At 38.5% G+C, this 19,909-nt stretch overlaps 1 protein-coding gene across 1 annotated transcript in view; it reads left to right on the top strand.

Annotated features, from left to right (window-relative positions):
* The window catches only part of Dnah5 (dynein axonemal heavy chain 5), a 214,837-nt gene that overhangs the window by 47,616 nt on the left and 147,312 nt on the right, over positions 1-19,909 (top strand). Inside the window, 8 exon segments of the mRNA XM_038322871.1 lie at positions 1,486-1,676; positions 1,769-1,856; positions 12,152-12,285; positions 14,148-14,349; positions 15,092-15,327; positions 17,794-18,012; positions 19,098-19,160; positions 19,473-19,711. Of these exon segments, the coding sequence (XP_038178799.1) occupies positions 1,486-1,676; positions 1,769-1,856; positions 12,152-12,285; positions 14,148-14,349; positions 15,092-15,327; positions 17,794-18,012; positions 19,098-19,160; positions 19,473-19,711 (1,372 nt within the window).

Here is a 19,909-nt window from a genome sequence, read left to right as displayed (position 1 = left end):
CCTGACTTCTCCACCAGGGTGAGCTTTCCAACAATGCCTAGTTCACCCTTTGCAGAAATGAGCAAGGAGCGAGGCCTGTTCTCCGGCTTTCCAGTACTCATGGTTGGCTCTCTGACACCTAGACATTCAGGGTCAACTCTACTGTGTTGCCCAGGCAAGGTGTAGGGGCCACTGTCCTGAGTGCTGCAGCTGATGAGCGTCATGGACAGCGGTCCTGCTCTTATGTGGTCAGCGCTTCCACATGTCTCAGGCATTGATGAGTGTGGGGTGGGGCATTTCTCCCCTGCCCAGGCTGCCACATGACGGATGAGTGATGGAGACAGCTCTCCCATGCTTACAACATTGGGGCTGCCTCACCCACATCTCTGCCAACAGGGCTGTTTCTATTGTAGGTTGATGAGTTTCAAGGCCTGCTCTCCTGAATTTAACCAGTCTTATTAATGAGAAAGGGTGTTATCATCCTTTTAAAGTTAGAATTTATTTTATTATTTTCATGATATTTCAACTGGCTTCTTCATTCTGAGTGTTCGCATCTTTTTCTCAAAACTTCAGAAAAGGGTTTAGGGTTTTCTAAGTATGCTACAAACCCCATAAATGTTAGGAATATTCTGAAATAAAAATCTAATTTAAGAATGGTAAAAAGGGAAGCAGTAATTAATTGCAACAAAAATAATAGAATAGTGAAATCTTATTTTGTAATTTGTAATTAAAGTGAATCATAACATTGGACTGAAAGTGGATGAAGAAAAAGGTATTTGAAAGAATGTTTTAGGAGATGACTTTCACGTACTTCAGAATGGAAGGCAGGTTTTTCCTTAGACACAGGGCTGCTGAAAGGATTCACCAAATGTTGGCTCATTTAGTATAACAGTAAACCACAGTTATTGCATAACTTTGTGCATTGCAGGTATTTTTAGCTATATAAAATCATGTGTGATTTACACACATGCTCAAACACATGCATCTCTGTCTAAATGCTTAAACTTATATGCAGCTTTAACAAAGCTTCATTATTATAACTAATGAGTTACATTTAACTTTTTCCCCGCATGTGACAACCGTCCCAAGTTTTCAAATGTATTCATCGTGGAAGGTGTTTTATTTGAGTTTCCAAAAATTGCTTGTTCTAGCTTTCATTTATTGTTGTTTGTTCTTTATTTCTTGTTTGCTTACTGTGCATAAACTCATTGTTGGCCTCCTGCTACTTGCCACTATCATTTAAAAAAATCTTAGGTAAGACTTTGTACTTAATCCCGACTCTACACCAAACGTTTCCTTTTATGTAGATGTACCAGCAAGCTACAACCAGCAGAATGCCTTGGGGTCCACTAAATTGCTATTGTCCTGAGCCAAATCAGATCTTCAAATAGTCATGCACTCATTAATTTGACAAATATTTGTTTTGTTTGATTACATGCATATTATGTATGTTTTGTTGTTTTTTGGAGGGGCTCATTTTCAATTAAAAATGGTATATTAACTCAGACAGTAACAATGAATCTAAGACGAAGCAGAACCATCTTCCTATTTTTCGGGCAAACATCACTCTGGCCATTCCCAACATTGCTATGAGTCCTGCTCTGGAAGACATACAGCAGACACTGAACAAGGCTGTGGAATGCATCATCAGTGTGCCCAAGGGGGTTAGACAGTGGAGCATCGAGCTGCTGTCCATGGTGGGTAGAGTATTAAAAAGTTGCTTCCTTTGTTAAGACTGCTCTTTTTAAAGATGGGGGCAAAGTTGAAAAGCATCCCTTTTGCATTCTAGAGAAAGATGCATGAAAGGAAAATGGCTGCTCTGAAGATCACTGAAGACAGTGATTCTGATGCTGAGGTGGAAGAAAGTGAACAGCAAGGTAAAGATGCTTCAAAAATTTTTTAAAGTTGAAAAAAAGTGTCTCTCTGTCTCTGTCTCTGTCTCTGTCGTCTCTGTCTCTGTCGTCTCTGTCTCTGTCTCTCTCTCTCTCTGTGTAACTGAGTACTTCTCTATGTATATATGTGTATTTACATACAGGTACCCATGGAGACCAAAAGAGGGAGCTGGAGTTACAGGCAGTTGTGAGGCACCTGATGCAGTGCTGGTAGCTGATCTGGGATTCTCTGCAAGAGCAGCAAGTGCTCTTAATTACTGAGCCCCTTTTCCCCAACTTTGTTTTTAAAGCAAAGTCATTACAAGTTAAATGTTTAAACTATAATAATAGATTTATAATATCTCCTATGCAGTGTGTGGTTTTCAAATCATGTGCAGTCAGAGTTTTAATCTTTGAGCCATTTTTGAGTTGAAAACATGAAGGATCACATACAGATACGTTCATGTCACACATCTGTTTCTGTTGTATCTATCACATCCGTTGGTGCATGCACAAGTGATATTTGGTCTGACCTAGTAATGGCTGAAGACAGGACATGCTTTGATTTCACACTTTGCTGAGAAGCCGGTTATCCTCACAATGAATTTTTCCTGACATGTTATAGTTGCTTTTGACCTATCATGAGTTTTGTTTTGTTAACACATTCCGAGTGTTGCTGCGCTTCCTGCAGTTTTCATTTGTAGTCTGTAAAATTGGGGAGCATCAGGCATCCAAGTTGCTAATGATATCAGATGTCATATTTAGTCCTCATATTCCTTTTAAATCAACATCACAGTTAGCAGACCCAGTAGAATTTCATTGGTATTGCTCTCCCCTGAGATTACAAATTGACTAACCATGAGGAAGAAACTGAAGCCATTGCCTTATTGAAAAAGCACAAATGAGGAAGGCAGTGGCAGATGAACATATTTCCCATAACTTACTTATGTATTTACTCTATCTGTCTGTCTGTCTATATGTCTGTCTATCTATCTATCTATCTATCTATCTATCTATCTATCTATCTATCTATCTATCATCTATCTATCTATCTATCTATCTATCTATCTATCTATCATCTATCTATCATCTATCTATCTATCTATCATCTATCTATCTATCTGTCAGTCTGTCTGTCTATCTATCTATCTATCTATCTATCTATCTATCTATCTATCATCTATCTATCTATCTATCCATCCATCTATCATCTATCTATCTATCTATCTATCTATCTATCTATCATCTATCTATCTATCTATCATCCATCTATCTATCTGTCAGTCTGTCTGTCTGTCTATCTATCTATCTATCTATCATCTATCTATCTATCTATCTATCATCTATCTATCTATCTGTCTATCTATCTATCTATCTATCTATCATCTACCTATCTACCTATCTATCTATCTATCTATCTATCTATCTATCTATCTATCTATCATCTATCTATCTATCTATCTATCATCTATCTATCTATCTATCTATCATCTATCTATCTATCTATCTATCTATCTATCTATCTATCACCTATTTAGCTATTATTTATTAACTTAAGCTAAAAAGCACTTTCTGGAGTTGGACAGATGGCTCATCATTTAGGAATGTAGTGGCATTTCAAATGTATTTTAACAAATAAAGCTTCCCTGAATATCTGAGAGTAAAACAGTCCCACTGGTCTGTTGAATTATTTCAGGTCGAGAAAAAACCAGGCAATCAATTATATTTTTCTTTATTATAAGGGGTAAAGTCATGAAACAGGAACAAGAAGTCCAGCTCAGCTGTGTAGAGTGGGAAACACACACACACACACACACACACACACACACACACACACACAGAGAGACAGAGAGAGAGAGAGAGAGAGAGAGAGAGACAGAGAGACAGAGAGACAGAGACAGAGAGACAGAGAAACAGAGAGAGAGAGAGAGAGAGAGAAACTTTGGCCACCCAGTTTTTCTCCTGGTACCCAGAAAGTCATGCCCTAACAGATCTTACTTGGTCCCACCTCTTGCAGATAATTGGTTGACAAAGATTCCCCATCATCTCTCCCTTTTGTCTAAATAAGAGTGATCCAAACCCAAAACAAAACTATATACAGTTTCAAGTTTAAAATTACAACCAACATAAACAATTTTAAGCAAGGAACACATGATAAATGTTTTAATAAACATTCTATTCTAAAGAGTCTAAGTCTTGCATTAGAAATTAGCTTGGCTAAATCACAAGAGGAAAGTAACTAAGACTATCTAATCTTCAACCCCATTGAAGGCCTGAGAAGGGAGATATTACTTGAGTAGGCAGGAAGTGCAATCAAGCAGCTTCTGAAGTGAGCAGTGTATGACAGAGACAATTGGCTACCTGAGCAATCACCCAAAGTCTTATCTGCAATGTTGAAGCAACTAACATTGACTAAGGCCTAGAGTAACTTCCAGACCATTTTCAGAGGCAAGAAAAATTTTAGAACCATCTTACCCTGTCTTGGCAAGGTTTGGCGGTCCTTTTTCCTTGTGTCCTGCTTATCCAGTCCTGATACCATGTACTTTGTCAGTGGTTGAGACATGGGCAGTTCCTTGGCCAAAGGCCAATTGTACCAAGAAGAAGACAAACTCCAAGTGGAGTGTCTTTGGTGCTCAACATTATCTCAGGAATAGATTGGTGCTGCCAGGAGCAATCATATCTCATGTCAACAGAACCCTAAAATATTTAAATGCCATGTTCTATAGATCCTTGAGGTGGTTAAAGATTACCAATCTAGGCAGAATGCAATCTCTATGTATCTAAAGAACCTAATTAATCTGACTACATGTATAACAAACATGAATAACTATTGATCTATAATACTTAATACCTGCATAACTTAAAGACTAAGACTTTGTATCAGAATATTAAAGAATCTGTAAACAAATGTGCAGCAAATGAGGACAATGGCCTAAATGACATAAATAATCTCTCATAAATATTCACTTTATTACCAACTATTATTATTAGTGTGAATAAGTTCACACCAAATTGAACACCAAATAGTTATTTTTTCCCTCTTTCAGCATCCAGACATCCAGGGTCTCTTGAATTCTTGAAAATGTGTATTTTCCTGTAAAGACAAGAACAGAACCCTGCCTCAACCCTATATGGATTTCTTACCACCTACATGATTGTCATCTTTATGGATGAACTGTCATTTCTCTTTCTCAAGAGGTTTCTTTTTTTCAAAGTGAATCTTTATTAATTCTGATGATATCCAAGTGTTTTTCCTCCTGTGGAAACAAGAGCAAAACCCCTTCCCCAATGTAGCGCCTCTCCTGGTTTCCATTGTGAGGTCAGCACATCCTTGAAATACACCTATTGCTTTATTTCAATATTTTTTTATTATCCAGTGTCTCTCTGCTGTTGCCGTTCCTTTCTCATCAACATTAAGAAACTTCAAGGTTCTAAAAGCATTATGCAATATATTTATTATGCAATAAATGGATGGGGGTATTTTCCATCCATTTCTGTTTGTTTAGCATATCCTTTTTAGTTTGATTTGACCTTTCTATAACTGCCTGACCTGTAGGATTATTTGGTATATCTGTAATATGCTTTATATTATAATAAGCAAAAAACCATTTCATTTTCTTAGATACATATGCTGAACCATTGTCTGTCTTTATTTGTGCAGGAATACCCATCATGGCTATAACTTCTGGTAAATGTGTGATTACTGAATCAACATTTACTGAGCCCAAAGCAGTTGCCCATTGAAAACCTGAATAAGTGTCTATGGTGTGGTGTACATATTTTAATTTTTCAAATTCCATAAAGTGGAACACATCTATCTGCCAGATTTAATTCATTTAAGTACCTTTTGGGTTATTCCCTACAGGCAATGGTATTTGGTTATAGAAAGAGCAAGTAGGACATCTCTTTATAATCTCCTTAGTTTGTTGCCATGTAATAGGAAACTCTTTCCTTAAACCTTTGCTATTGACATGTTTTTCATAAAATTCGGAGGCCTCCAACACACTTCTAATCAATAATTGATCAATTTCTACATTACCTTGTGCTAGAGGACCTGGTAGACCCATATGGGACTGTGTATGTGACATGTATATAAGACAAAGCCTATTCCTGATTATGTCTTGTACCTGAATAAATAAGGAAGTCAATTCTGTATCATCTGATCTAAAATCAGCAGTTTCAATATGTAAGACAACTCTTTCTGCATATTGTGAATCAATAACTATATTGAGAGATTCTTTAAAATCCCTTAGTACCATAAGAACAGCATATAATTTTGTCTTCTGGACAGAATTATAAGGGCTTTGTTTCTCTTTACTTAAATCTCCTGATTTGTAACCTGCCTTTCCTTATTTATTTGCATCAGTTCAAAAAGCATGGGCTCCAGTTATTGGTGCACCAGGTACAATAAGGGGAGGAATCCATGAAGTTCTCTTTATAAGGTTAAGTCTATTGCTTTTGGAATAATTGTGATTAATTTCTCCCCCAAAATTAGCATAAACTCTTTGTCATGGTTCATTGTCTTCCCATAATATTTTTATTTCAATAGTGGTAAAAGGCACTATAATCTCTGCTGGGTATATACCTGCTAATTGACAAAGTCTCAATTTACCTTTTATAATTAATTCAGAGACTTTTTTCACATAAATTTTTAATTTTTTACTTGGCTTATGTGGTAAAAAGATCCATTCTAAGATAATATTGTCCCTCTGCATTAAAATTTGTGTAGGAGAAATTCTGGAAGACAAAATGACTAGAATACAATTAAGATTTGGAATCACCCTGTCCACACGTGCCTCCTGTAATTTCTCCTCAACAATCGTCAATTACTTTTTCATTACATTTCAGCTGTTAATTCTCTGGGCCTATTTAAGTCTTTGTCCCCATCTAAGGTTTTGTTTAAATGAATTATTAGATCAGGTGTTATCCCAACAGATGGTCGTAGACTGGAAATGTCTCCTAACAATCTTTGAAAGTCATTAAGAGTCCACAATCGGTCTCTCCTAATTTGTGCCTTTTGTGTTCTAATTTTCTGTAAAACTAGGTAATTGACAGAATCTTCTCTTTCAATCTTTTCAGGAGCAATTTGTAATCTCCATTTCAAACATTCTTTCTAAAGTATCTGCATTTGAATCAGATAACAAAATGTCATCCATTAATGAATTATAGACTTAGGAAATTGCTCACATATTATTTCCAATGGCTAAGTATTGGCACGGGGGGGGGGGGCTATTGATCATTCCCTGTGGGACGGTGGTCCATTCGTATCTCCTAGTAGGCTGAGAATTATTATAAGTAGACACTGTGAAGGCAAATTTTTCTCTACCCTTTTCTTGTAAAGGTATAGTGAAGAAATAATCCTTTAAATCAATAACTATGAGAGGCCATCCTTTTGGTAACAGAGAAGGCACAGAATTCCAGATTGCAGATGGCCCATTGGTTGAATAACCTTGTTGATAACTCTAAGATCTGTCACCATTCTCCATTTTTCAGATTTCTTTTTAACAACAAGTACAGGAGAATTCCTAGGGCTGGTAGATTCTTCAATATGGTGAGCATCTAGTTGCTCCTGTACCAGCTATTCTAAAGCCTGAAGCTTTTCTTCTGTTAGAAGCCACTCTTTAATCCATATTGGTTTCTCAGTAAACCATTTTAAAGGCAGGACCATTAGTACCTCTGAAGGTTTGTCAATTTCTTTGTTCTTTTATACAGTCTGAATGGCTGGTGACCTTTGTCTATAATATTTTCTAATATCTTCCCCAGAAACATAATTTTTTGGAACTGCAGAAATGTTAATCTGGATATTCCATTGCTGCAATAGGTCATGATTCCATAAATTCATTGCAATATTAGCTACATATGGCCTCATTCATTCTCTCTGTCCTACTGTCCATATGCATTCAACCCATCTTGTGCTTTGTTTCACTTGAATTGATATAGTTCCAATTCCTAGGAACTGAGTATCTGTCTCTCTAGGAGGCCAATTTGAATGCCAAGATTCTGGAGTAATGATAATTACATCCTCACCCATGTCTATTAACAATGCCATTTATATATACTCTTAACTTTTGTCTTGGATCATTAATAGAAGTCAGCTAGCATATATCTTTCCTATTTCCTCCTAGAGTTTTTGATTCATCCTCCATGTCTATTCCATCACACAGAACACTATTTTTTTTTTACAGTAGGCACTGGATATTTAAATTTTTGTGGTAAGACATATTCTCCTCAGTAGTTGGGAATGATTGGACCACGTTTATCATGGGGGCTTTTGAGAGGCCCCCCAAGGAGTTTCCTAATGGTATTGGGTTATTTTGTCTGTCTTTTGTTGACATATATTCATTGGTCCAATGTTGGCCTTTGCCACATCTCCTCCATATAACTGAAGGTTGAATCCTCCTATTCTTGCCATTACCAGCAGAGATATTATTCCTAGGAATTCCTTGTCTACAATCCCATCTCAGATGTCCTATTCTACCAAAATTAAAACACTTGGCATTTTGGTGTCTCCTCATACCACTGGAAATTGTGTGTGCAGATGTTCGTGTCATGTGGGATTCCCCTCTGTTTGCTGTGAATACTATTGGTTAATAAGAAAATTGCTTTGAGCCTACAACAGAGCAGGGCTATAGCAGAACATAGTGAAGCAGGGAAAACTAAACAGAATGCTGGGAGAAACTAGGCAGAATCGAGGAGAAGCCATGTAGCCCCACCAGAGACAGACGCCGTAACTTTACCTGGTAAGCCACAGCCAAGTGGTAATATACAGATTAATAGAAATGGATTAAATTAAGATATGAGTTAGCCAATAAGCAGCTAGAGCTAATAAGCCAAGCAGTGATTTAATTAATACAGTTTCTGTGTGGTTATTTTGGGGCTGAGCAGTCAGAAACAAACAAGTGGCCTCCTACTACATTTTTGTGTACATGTGTGTACATGTGCATGCGGAGGTCAGAAGTTGATGTCGGATGCCTTCCTCAGTTACACCTCTCTTGTGTTTTGAGACAGAATCTCTCCTTGATCCTGGGGTTCATCAATCAACTAAACTGCATGATGGGAATGCTCCTGGACCTGTCTGTTTCTCTCCATCTCACTCAGTGCTCAGTTACACATGTTTGTTGCACACCCAGAGTCAATATGGGTGCAGAAAATTTAAACTCAGGTCCTCATGCCTAAGTGGCAAGCATTTTACCAAGGGAGCCATCTTCTAAGCCCAAGGTTTTAGGTGAAAATATTTTGATTTCTCTTGGGTGATACTGACAATTAGGATTATAGGGCATATGATAACTCTGTGTTTGAAGTTGAGAGGAAATGCCAAGCTAAACCTGGAAGCTATGAAATCATTTTATTTTCCCATGGGCAATTCAGGGGACATTCATTGCTTTTCTTTTCATAGCCACTGAGAGTTATCTTTGCCTTTTCTGTACAGCCATTGTAATAGCTACAGAGTGGCATTTCATTGCAGCTTTAGCATGCATTTCTGCAATGATAATGAAATCGTTTCTCATGTGGTTTCTGGCCATTTGTATATTTCTTTGGAGCAATATCTATTAATTTTCCAGGTTCTTAAGAATTCACTCACTTATTCCAATTTTTATAAGTTTTTATGTTCTACATAAAACTGTAAAAATTTCAATTTTATTATAGATTTATTTTTAATTTCTTCTTGATATCTTTGAAAGAATAAGATTTGAGTTTTAAGTTCTATTTAGTTGTATTTCCACTTCGTATCTAAGAAACAGTGGCTTAGCATAATATTAGGAAGACATACTCTCTTCAAGTTGCATAGCTTAGCATTTATATTTTAGTCTGTGATTCATTTTTAGTGAGGTTGGAGTTTAAATTCATTATTTTCCATATGGATGTATACTTGTACTGCCACTGTTAGCTAAGATATCATTATTTCATAATTGCATTTTCTTGAGACCTTTGTTGAAACTCATTTAAATGTGAGTACAAATCCCATCCTTTGTTTCTGGACTCCTGGTTTTATTCTGTTAATCTCAGTTCATGCTTATTCTGCTGCCACATTGTCTTTACTACTATAACTTCGGAGGAGGCTTTTAAAAAGTCATTTATTTATTCTTTTACCTTTTTATTCACATATTATTCTTTGTTCAAAGTTTCTTCTTATTCCATTCCCATGAAACCCTTTCTTCTTCCAAATAAGAAGTGTCCCCTCTCCCTGTTTCATGGCATTTATTTTTTTGTGACCCATGACATGTAATTAGGGCTGTCTTCATGAGTGTGGGTGGCCACACTTGTTTGCATGAGTGGGGTGATGAAGCAGGGCCATACCCCCTGCCCACCTACTCTGTCTCTAGTTCCTTGGGAGGGGTAAATTCAGAGTGTGAGTCCTTTTCATTTTTTTCAACCCCCCCTTAAACTGTGCTGGATCATTCATGCTTCTTTGTGAGTTTTAGGAGCAGTTTCTTAGTTTCTATGAAAAATGCAGTTGAAATGTTTATGTAGGGGTATGCTGAATGTGTATGTCACTTGGTGCTATATTTCCATTTAAAAGAATTTGAATTACACAAAGCTTGTTGTCTGATCACACAACACGACTGATGCACATGTGGACTCACAGAAACTGTGGCAGTAAGCACGGGACCTACATGGGTTCAAGCTGGACATTAGTGATGGCAAAGCAGACAGTGTCCCACCCCTACCCAAGATGATATTTGCAACTGATACGTGATCCAGGAATGGGAAAATCGGTTTCCTCCAATGGAGTCTCACTGGGTGTGTTAACCACACTCCAGGGCAGGCCCATGCCCAGGAGCACTTGACCAACACAAAATGAACTCTCTTATATGTGTAAACATTTTTTGCACATTTTGTCTTACTAGTTTTATTTAGCTCGCTTATTTTGATTCCTTTTTTTTGAAAGAGATTGAGAGAAAGAACAAAAAGTTGGATGGGTAGGGAGATGGGGTGAATTTGGGGGAAGATGGGGAAAGAAAGAAAAATATGAATAGTTAAATAGAAAAATAAGTAATAAAAAGAGAAACTCTAGGGATTGAAGTACAATTAAAAAGTTAGAAAATAAAATCAAATCAGAATGCTGAAACATAACACTTAAAAAGCAAAAACAAATCAGGCATGGTAGCACATGCCTTTAAACATTGCACTTGGGAGGCAGAGGCAGAAGGATCTTTCAGTTTGAGGCTAATCTGGTCTACAAAGCAAGTTCCAGGATGGCCAGGACTGTTATACAGAGAAACTGTCTCAAAAAAAGTGAGACAAACAAACAAAAAACAAAAACAAAGAATGTAACGACAAACAAAACAAAAAAATTATTTAAGCACTGGAAGAACATTATACATGGACTCTTATCTCCATGAACTAATTCTGTAAAATCCCTTATTTCTTGAAGCATAGGCCACAGTAGTGTCTGATTGTTTGGAGGTCAGATAAACACTGTGTGGAGATTAAAAACAAAACCTTGCTGTTTTGAGCCCCTATGTCTTCACTGTTTGCTTAGGGACTCTGTGCAGGAGAGCAGTAACACTACCCAAGCTTGACTGTATGACTATGATGACCTCCATGCTAGCCAGAGATGAAGACCGGGCATTTCCCCATTCTTCCTGGGTGTGCTCACAGCTCTACCTGTGGACTTTGGGGACCCCGGGAGCCCTGCAGGGCTTTCAGGAGTCTTCTGTGTCAGTGTCATTCCTCAGGACTCTCCTAACCGGACTGACCCCCATTATCTTCACCCCAAACTGACACCATTGTTTTAGACAACGGTGAAGTTAAGTGATTAGGTTCAATTGTGTATTTATTTGTCTTCTATTTTGACAGATAATGTGTGACCAAGGCTTCCCTTCCCCCCATTCAGTGAAGTTCTGACTCAGACTAGACCAAGATCAATTCTTTGGATCTAACTCATGCAGGGAGCTTCCAGCCATTGCAGTTAAGAAGAGTTCGTCAGTACTTGCTAAATACCCAGATCCAGTTCTACCCCAACTGCTGTGCTGCAGGTTTCCATGGCTATGAGACTGCAGGACTGCAGTTCCTTGAGGCTGTCACACAGCCAGAGAGGAAGCAATGAGAGAGGCAGAGCACTGCACAGCACACAGAAGTTGTGTTGCCACTGAGGTCTCTGTTGCCACTGAGATCCAGCACTTCTTCTTGAAGAGACACATTTTGGATTGTCACAGACTTTGATTTACTTTCTTAGTACCCAAATAGCTAAGGTTGCCAATATTCTCAACTATTTTCATCATTTTTATGCAAATTTTTAGTATCTTTGCCATTACAGAAACTTGCACATCTTTTTTTTTTTTTCTCTTTTGTTTTAGAATCCCTGGAGATAGCATCTATAAACTTGCCCATTCCTGTACAAACCCAGAATTACTATAAGAATATTTCTGACAACAAAGAGATTGTAAAATTAGTCTCTGTGCTCAGCACAATCATCAGCTCCACCAAGAAGGTATGTGTCATGTGTGGTTAGAGGTCTGGGACTGCCCCGCATGTCTCACATGAATTTTACGCTCACCCTGCATGCAACCTGTGTTCACCCCTGGAAACTTCCCTGATCGATGAGAGGCATCTTGTTTGTGTTCAGTGAATGAGTGTTGACCGAAGGCCCTTTAATCTAGAATGCAATGGGAAAGAACCATGAACTCCCTGGTTCATATTCTTTTCTGTTGAATATCTTTAACCCTCCCCTTTTTTGTTAACATGAATGAATGTAACTTCAGACTAAGGTGACATATAAATATAAATATATATATAAATAAATATAAATATATATAAAATCGCCACATGGAATTCAGGTAAAAGCAAGTATTAAAATATTACTATCATCAACATGAACTTACACTGGTTGGCTGTAAAGCCAGTTTATTTATTTTTTCCAACCTGCTCCCTCCCCCCTTCAATTTTCTTTTTGTATTAAGACAGATTTACCCTTGTAGCAAAAAGATTTAAGATCTTTGAATCAGTTTTTGTTTAAAAAGATTATGAACTCATTTATTAAAGCCCCTTGACTCTCAGGTGTTTCTCAGAACTGGGCGAGTAGCTGTACATGTTTTCTGTGGTTGTTTTGCTAGAAGGAACTGCATTTGTTGGACAGTACCAGAAAATCTGCTGTTGCTATAACAAGATGAAGAAATGTTGTTAAGTTGTGTTTAATGTATTCCCCCGGGAACGGCAAGTCTTTGCCTTTACGCATATTTAATCCTTTGCTCTTAGTATTTTGAAGCTCCTGGGTTTAACTTCCCTCTAGGGAGAGTGTTCACATATTCAATGATTATTTATCTAGTGCTTAGTTTACCAGGCTGTGTACCAAAGGACAGAGAAAAGTGTAGCTTATGAAAATAAGCAGTTAGATATACTTTCAGAAATTTTAGAGAATGCATCAAAATAAGTCAGCACTTGTGTTAGATACTTCCCTCTGTCCTGAGGAGGTATCCCACAACAGCACCTTAAGAAAGGAAGGGTTCACTTAGGCTCACAACCCAAGAGTGCAGTCCACCATAGCAGTGAAGGCGTGGTAGCTACAGCCGAGGCTGTGGTCATGGGGAATCCGTAGTCAGGAGGGAGCGAGAGATGAAAGCTGCTGCTCACTTGCTTTTCCCTTCCTCCGCTGTCATTCAACCCAGGACTCACAGTCTATAGGACAGTGATGCCTACATTCTGGGCAGGTATTCTCTCCTCAGTCAAACCTTGTGTGTCTTCCGGTAGATTCTAAATCCAATCAAATCGATAGTAAAAGCTAATCATCACAGCGGAAGAGTTTAATGCTTCCTCTGAAAATATCCACCCACTATCATGGCAATCTAAGGATGGAGCACAGTAGTTTTAATGACCTAGGGCTAGCAACAACAACAACAAAAAAAACAAAACCATATGTGATATTTCCTTTAACTATAGGAAAGAAACACAAAGTCGTCCTTAATATAGTAGTGAATCTAACCAATGAGGATTCTTGAAGGACACCTGAGCAGGGAATGTTCTGCAGAATTTCATCTTGGGCTTCCCAATGGCACAACTTGGCTGCTCCTTTTTGATCTAATGTCAATCTCTAGTAAGAGGCTCCTGTCCCCAAAGGCCAACAAGAATTTCCTTTCCTTCCAGGTTTAACATAGTTCTTTCTTCTCCCTTTATACTAGAGATGGCTAAATTTTAGCTCTGAGTTACTGTTAATGTTATTGTATATAGCTTACTTCTATGGCATTTCCATTTCATCCCAGATCATTAACTGAACATGTGTGGTCACCGTCAACCTCGAGCCAATCCTCAGTTGTATCGTGATGTCATTTCTGCACAAATCTATTATTTCTGTTTTAGGAAGTTATCACATCCATGGATCGCTTCAAATGCTACAATCACATTTGGCAGAAGGAGAAAGAAGAAACCATTAAGGCATTTATTGAACAAAACCCTTTGCTTTCTGAATTTGAGTCCAGGATTCTTTATTTCCAAAGTCTGGAGCAGGAAATTATGGCAGAGCCCGAATACATCAGTGTGGGTTCCATTGCTCTGTACACAGGTGGGTTAACTGTCTTTCAGACAATCATGTAAATCCAGTAGCCTTTGCTCTGTGTCTTTACCTAGATTAGCATTCCAGAGAGTTCTAGTTTTCTTAAAGAAAACTTTTCTTTTACGGACTTCAAGATTTGAGACCAATTTGTAAATTTGTTTATAATTCTCTTCTGCATAATTATTAATTCTGGTCTATCATAACACTTTGCTGCTTAACTTGAAAATAAAGGGTAGTTTAGAGAAAGGGGTTGTGTCTGTTATAGTTAGAATTAGAATTTAGCTTTTATAAGGAACAATAACAAATATTTGAAGCTTATCTGATACATGCACATGTGTGTGTGTGTCTAAAGATTTTAAAATGTTACTTGAATTGTAAAAAATAAGGTTTATAGGATGAGTGAGTTATAATGAAGAACATTTATTTGTATGTAGCATTTGTCTACATAATGCATGTGTGCGCCTGTATGGAGGTCAGAGGGCATCGGGTGGCCTGTCGGGCTCATCTCCATCCTGTTCCGCTGAGATGGGGTTTCTCCCTGGACTTGGAGCTTGACAGGTTTCAGCTCCACTGACGGCACAGCGAGTGCTCTTACCGACCGAGCTGTACTCCTAGCTTGGAAACTGTTTTTAACTCTAGTTTTGCACTTCTCTAAATTCGCAGTATTTGCTGAAAGTGAACAGTGTGTTCTGCGTCTTTTTCCATTGAATCAAGCTTTTCAGACTGACCTGTGGACATTATGCTTCTACAGCTGACTTGAAGTTTTCCCTGACTGCCGAGACGAAAGCCTGGATGGTTGTTATTGGCCGTCACTGCAACAAAAAGTACAGGGCTGAGATGGAGAACATTTTTGCAGTTGTTGAAGAATTTCAAAAGAAGCTGAACCGGCCAATCAAAGACTTGGATGATATTCGGATCGCCATGGCAGCCCTGAAAGAAATCAGGGAGCAGCAGATTTCCACTGACTTCCAAGTGGGACCCATTGAGGTAGATGGGCAGCTTGTCTGTTAAAGAAACATGTCCAGGAGTGTTAACTGGGTCTGTGTTCGAATGAGAAATGGGCATTAAAGCTAAAAGTAGCAATTTCAACACTAAGGTTTCTCTTTGTGGGGAACCTAATTTTATGTTTCTGGACAAATGATTGATGGATGAATGATTCTGGGGAAAGGGGAGTGCTGGAAGCGGGAAGAAATAATGAGAGAAAAGCTAAGTGAGGTTGGAGTCTCAGCTGTAGACCATCGTCAGCCTGATGCCATAGGGGACCCTTTGGAACAAATTGTGTCACATCATTACAACCTGGAGGCCTGAGATACTTGCTTTTCTTTGTGACTCTGAGTCAGTGGGTCATTGTCCATACTCTGTCCATGACGGGGCTATCATCCATCCAGTGCCATTTTCTAGAAGAAGAAGCAGCTCTTCCTAAAGTCAACACCCTATCAGTCTGATGACACCCAGGCAGCATGTTCTCATTCCACCATTACTGAAGCTCTGCTTGACACAAAGAAAAGGGCCAAGCAAGTCATTTAATACAGTATAATTAGTATTATATTGCTGTGTCACTTTGTGTGTGTATGTGTGTGTGTGTGTGTAGTATACATGTCTGCACATGTGTGTAACTGCCCATGTGGGTGAAGGTGAAAACCTGTCTTTAATATCCAAACACCTTCCTCAATCATGTCTCCACCCTGTTTTTTGAGTTATGGTTTCTCGCTGAACCTCAAGCACCCCACTAGACTGCGTAGTCAGCGTGAATCTTATATTCGCTTGTCTCAGGCCCCAGCACTGGGGCTGCAGACAGATACCACGATGCCTGGATCTTACATGGGTGCTGGGGATCCCAACTGACGTGATCATGCTTGCATGGTGAGCACTTTGCCTCCCTGCCCTGCTCTCCTGCTTTTGTTTTACTACATATTGCATTTACTTTCCCCCCCTGAAAAACCTGACTAAAAATGGTCACTGCATTTATTGTTTTAAATGTATTAATGTCTGTGATGGTAGAATTCCAGATTTAAGGGGCTGAAGATAAGTCTCAGTGGTTAAGAGTTCTCACTACTTCTCAGAGGACCCAAGATCTGTTCCCAGCACCAACATGACAGCACATACCCCCTAGTACCTCTAGGTCTAGAGGATCCACTGTCACCTTCTGGTTTCCTTGGGTATTGCATGTACATGGTATTGCACGTAAACTCATGCAGGCCAACTTTCACACACATAAAAATAAAAATAAGATGGGCATTGGTGGGGCACACTTCTATAACCCCACTCCCAAAATATATAAAGAACTCAAAAAGCTAGACATTAAAATTCTAAATAACCCAATTTAAAAATGGGGTGCTGAACTGAACAGAGAATTCTCAAAAGAAGTTCAAATGGCCAAAAGATACTTAAGGTCATGTTCAACCTCCTTAGTAACCGGAGAAATGCAAGTCAAAACAACTTTGAGATACCATCTTACACCTGTCAGAATGGCTGAGGCAGTTTCTTTAATAATCAATGGTGTTCACAGCATACAGAGGGGAATCCCACATCAAATGCCAACTTTGTTCATCTGAATTTTAATATTTTATCCTATATTATTAGTTGTTATGTTAGCAGTTAGTATTTACACTATTTCCACCCATCCAACTCCTCCAGTGTTTCCCCTCTCAAACTGATAACCTTTTTCAAAATTATTCTCTCTATATATATATGTATACACATCTCTGCTGTTAGTCTATCAAGTCTATTTAGAATTTTTTTTTTTGTTTTTTTGTTTTTCGAGACAGGGTTTCTCTGTAGCTTTGGAGCCTGTCCTGGAACTAGCTCTTGTAGACCAGGCTGGTCTCGAACTCACAGAGATCCACCTGCCTCTGCCTCCCAAGTGCTGGGAATGTTTATGAGCAGTTGGGATTATACGACCTGTCATATTAATATTTTAGTTCAAATATTTTCATTCTGACAGAAATGTCTTGACTCAAGCTTTGATTGAAATAGACTTTCTTGTGTCTGACCATCAGACATTCCTAAGAACAAAGGAAGCTAAGATTGAACTAAAACTGTGCCTTATTTTGATATCCCAACTTAAAAGTTAAGTTTTATATATTCTTTTCATTTACTTGATATAATGTTATAGTGTTCAGAAACAATTTTGGGGCCTGTGTAAAAATATCTGTTATTTGTGTCATGTTTTACAGTTTTGGAAATGTATTTAAAATGATGTTATTAGATATTTCCAGAAATTCTGGGAATTAGCTGGAGTCTCTTCATTTCACAGATGAGAGAACTGGATCTGACTGGTTCCTTTGCTCACTTAGGTCCTTATAGTTCACGAGTAGGAATTTATAGGATAATTATTGTCCTTAGGGTGACTTCTCCATCATGCTGGTCCCCCCATTCTTGGCTCCGGCCTGTGTCTATGTAAGGATTTATGCATTTGACTGCCAGAAATTCAGTTTTCTTTCTTGTCTCTAGGAATCTTATGCCCTGCTTAACAAGTATGGACTTCTGGTAGCCAAGGAAGAGATGGACAAAGTTGATACTCTGCGCTACACTTGGGAAAAGCTGCTGGCCCGGGCCAGTGACCTTCAGAATGAGCTAGTCACCCTGCAGCCCAGTTTCCGGAAAGAGCTGATTGGTGTGGTCGAAGTGTTCCTCCAAGACTGTCGGCAGTTTTACCTGGACTACGATTTGGTATGTCTCTGACATTTTCTCTGTGAGAGTTTAGAGAGAATGAGCAAGATACATAAAATGTACTTGTTTAAAATTGTGTGTTAAATCCCATAACATTTTCTAAGAATAGCAATTTTATATTTATATGGGCAAGCATAGTATCCCCTTAAAAGTTAATTTAGAATATAATTTCATCATGAAAAGATGATTAAAAAGTTCTGAAGTTGTTCAGTTGCTTCCCGGGATACAGTGTAACCCTACCTCAAACTAAAATAAAAATGAGGATGGCTTCTAAATTTGTACAGAATAATACTATTAGAACGCACACCTGATTCTCCCTTTCCAAAGCCACAGTAATGCTTCAAACTCCCAGCCTGTGTAGAAGTTGTCCTCTGTACTGAAGACATGCATAGAGGGAGACAGGACAGGTGGAGCCTTGTTCCCCCAGTACCCATCTTTTCATCATGTACGTGGGTTTTAATGCAAAAACTTGCAGTGAAAATGTGTTGTGTGATGAGACCCATTTATTATAACATGCAACAGAAAGGAAATATGTAAGTACGGGACCAGTTCTGAATCTATTAGGTACTGGCGCTCCACACTCCCAAGTTCGTAAAGGGAGGCAGCTGGGTCTCTGTACTCACTTCACAGTCAAGGAATGTAAAAGTCAACTTATTTAAGGTGAACTAATATGGGAACACCAAACCAGACCATGGAGATTATGTTTCATTTCCCAAATTGCTGGCAGAGTGGTAGAAACTGTGAGCCGATGGCATTAATGCCTTCATTCCAAACCAGAACTGCAAGCTTTTTCCAGAACAGCCACCAATGCTCCCTTGCTGGTACGGCCTGAGAAGTGAATGATAAATAGTTTAAAAAGTTCAAGGTTTCTTAACCTCTGGAAACGGAATTTCCTTGGCTTTTTTTAGACTAGGAACATCTGAAGTAGATTATATTTAGGGTTCTTTTTGGAAACAAACAAAAACCAATTTCCTATCATGTATATATCATGCACGAAAACTCTGGTATTTCAGCATTTTGATCTCATGACATTTTGTGTATCGATGCTTCATTTTGTTTAATGTATTATGTTTAATCTGCATCAGAATGGTCCAATGGTGAGTGGCTTGAAGCCCCAGGAAGCCAGCGACAGGCTTGTTATGTTTCAGGTAACCTTTACATTTCTATAAACTTGCTTGGCAATGAATATCTTGTCGTATTTTAAGCACACATAAAGAGTAAAAATTCTGTTGTATGACTGAGGATGTACTTACATTATAAAATAACAAATTATAAAATATAATTTGCTGTGGTTACACTTAGAAGTATTTTCAGATAAATAATCATCTCATTGATGACGTTACTTACATGTGCCCCCCGCTTGTGCCCTCTTGCTTGTTTTATCTTCTGTTAGCCTGTGTGTAAATCATTCTGATGGAGTTCATCACTTGTGTTTGTGTGTGTGTGTGTTTTTTTATCAGAATCAGTTTGATAACATATATCGTAAGTATATCACCTACACCAGAGGAGAGGAACTTTTTGGTTTGCCAGTTACTCCGTATCCTCAGCTTCTTGAGATAAAGAAGCAGCTAAATCTTCTCCAGAAAATATACAGCCTGTACAACAGCGTCATAGACACCGTGAATAGTTACCAGGACGTCCTGTGGTCGGAAGTGAATATTGAAAAAATCAACAATGAGCTCTTAGAATTCCAAAGCAGGTCAGAGATCAAACGTCTTGCATTCGCAGAGCATTGGAATCTTGGTTTAATACCTGTGTGTGTGGGGAGGGAGGGCTTCTGTGCCCCTGCAGGTATTTCAGGAGTGTGCTTGTCCTGCAGTCCCGCCGTCACTTGTTGCTGTCATCTGTGTGTCATGCTCTCTTATTGCTTTCCCTGTGTGTGCACAATGAACGGAGC

This window comes from Arvicola amphibius, chromosome 3 (assembly GCF_903992535.2).
Source record: "Arvicola amphibius chromosome 3, mArvAmp1.2, whole genome shotgun sequence".
Classification (NCBI taxonomy): domain Eukaryota; kingdom Metazoa; phylum Chordata; class Mammalia; order Rodentia; family Cricetidae; genus Arvicola; species Arvicola amphibius.
Note: the sequence above shows the minus strand (reverse complement) of the source record. Positions and strands in the feature narration are given on the sequence as shown.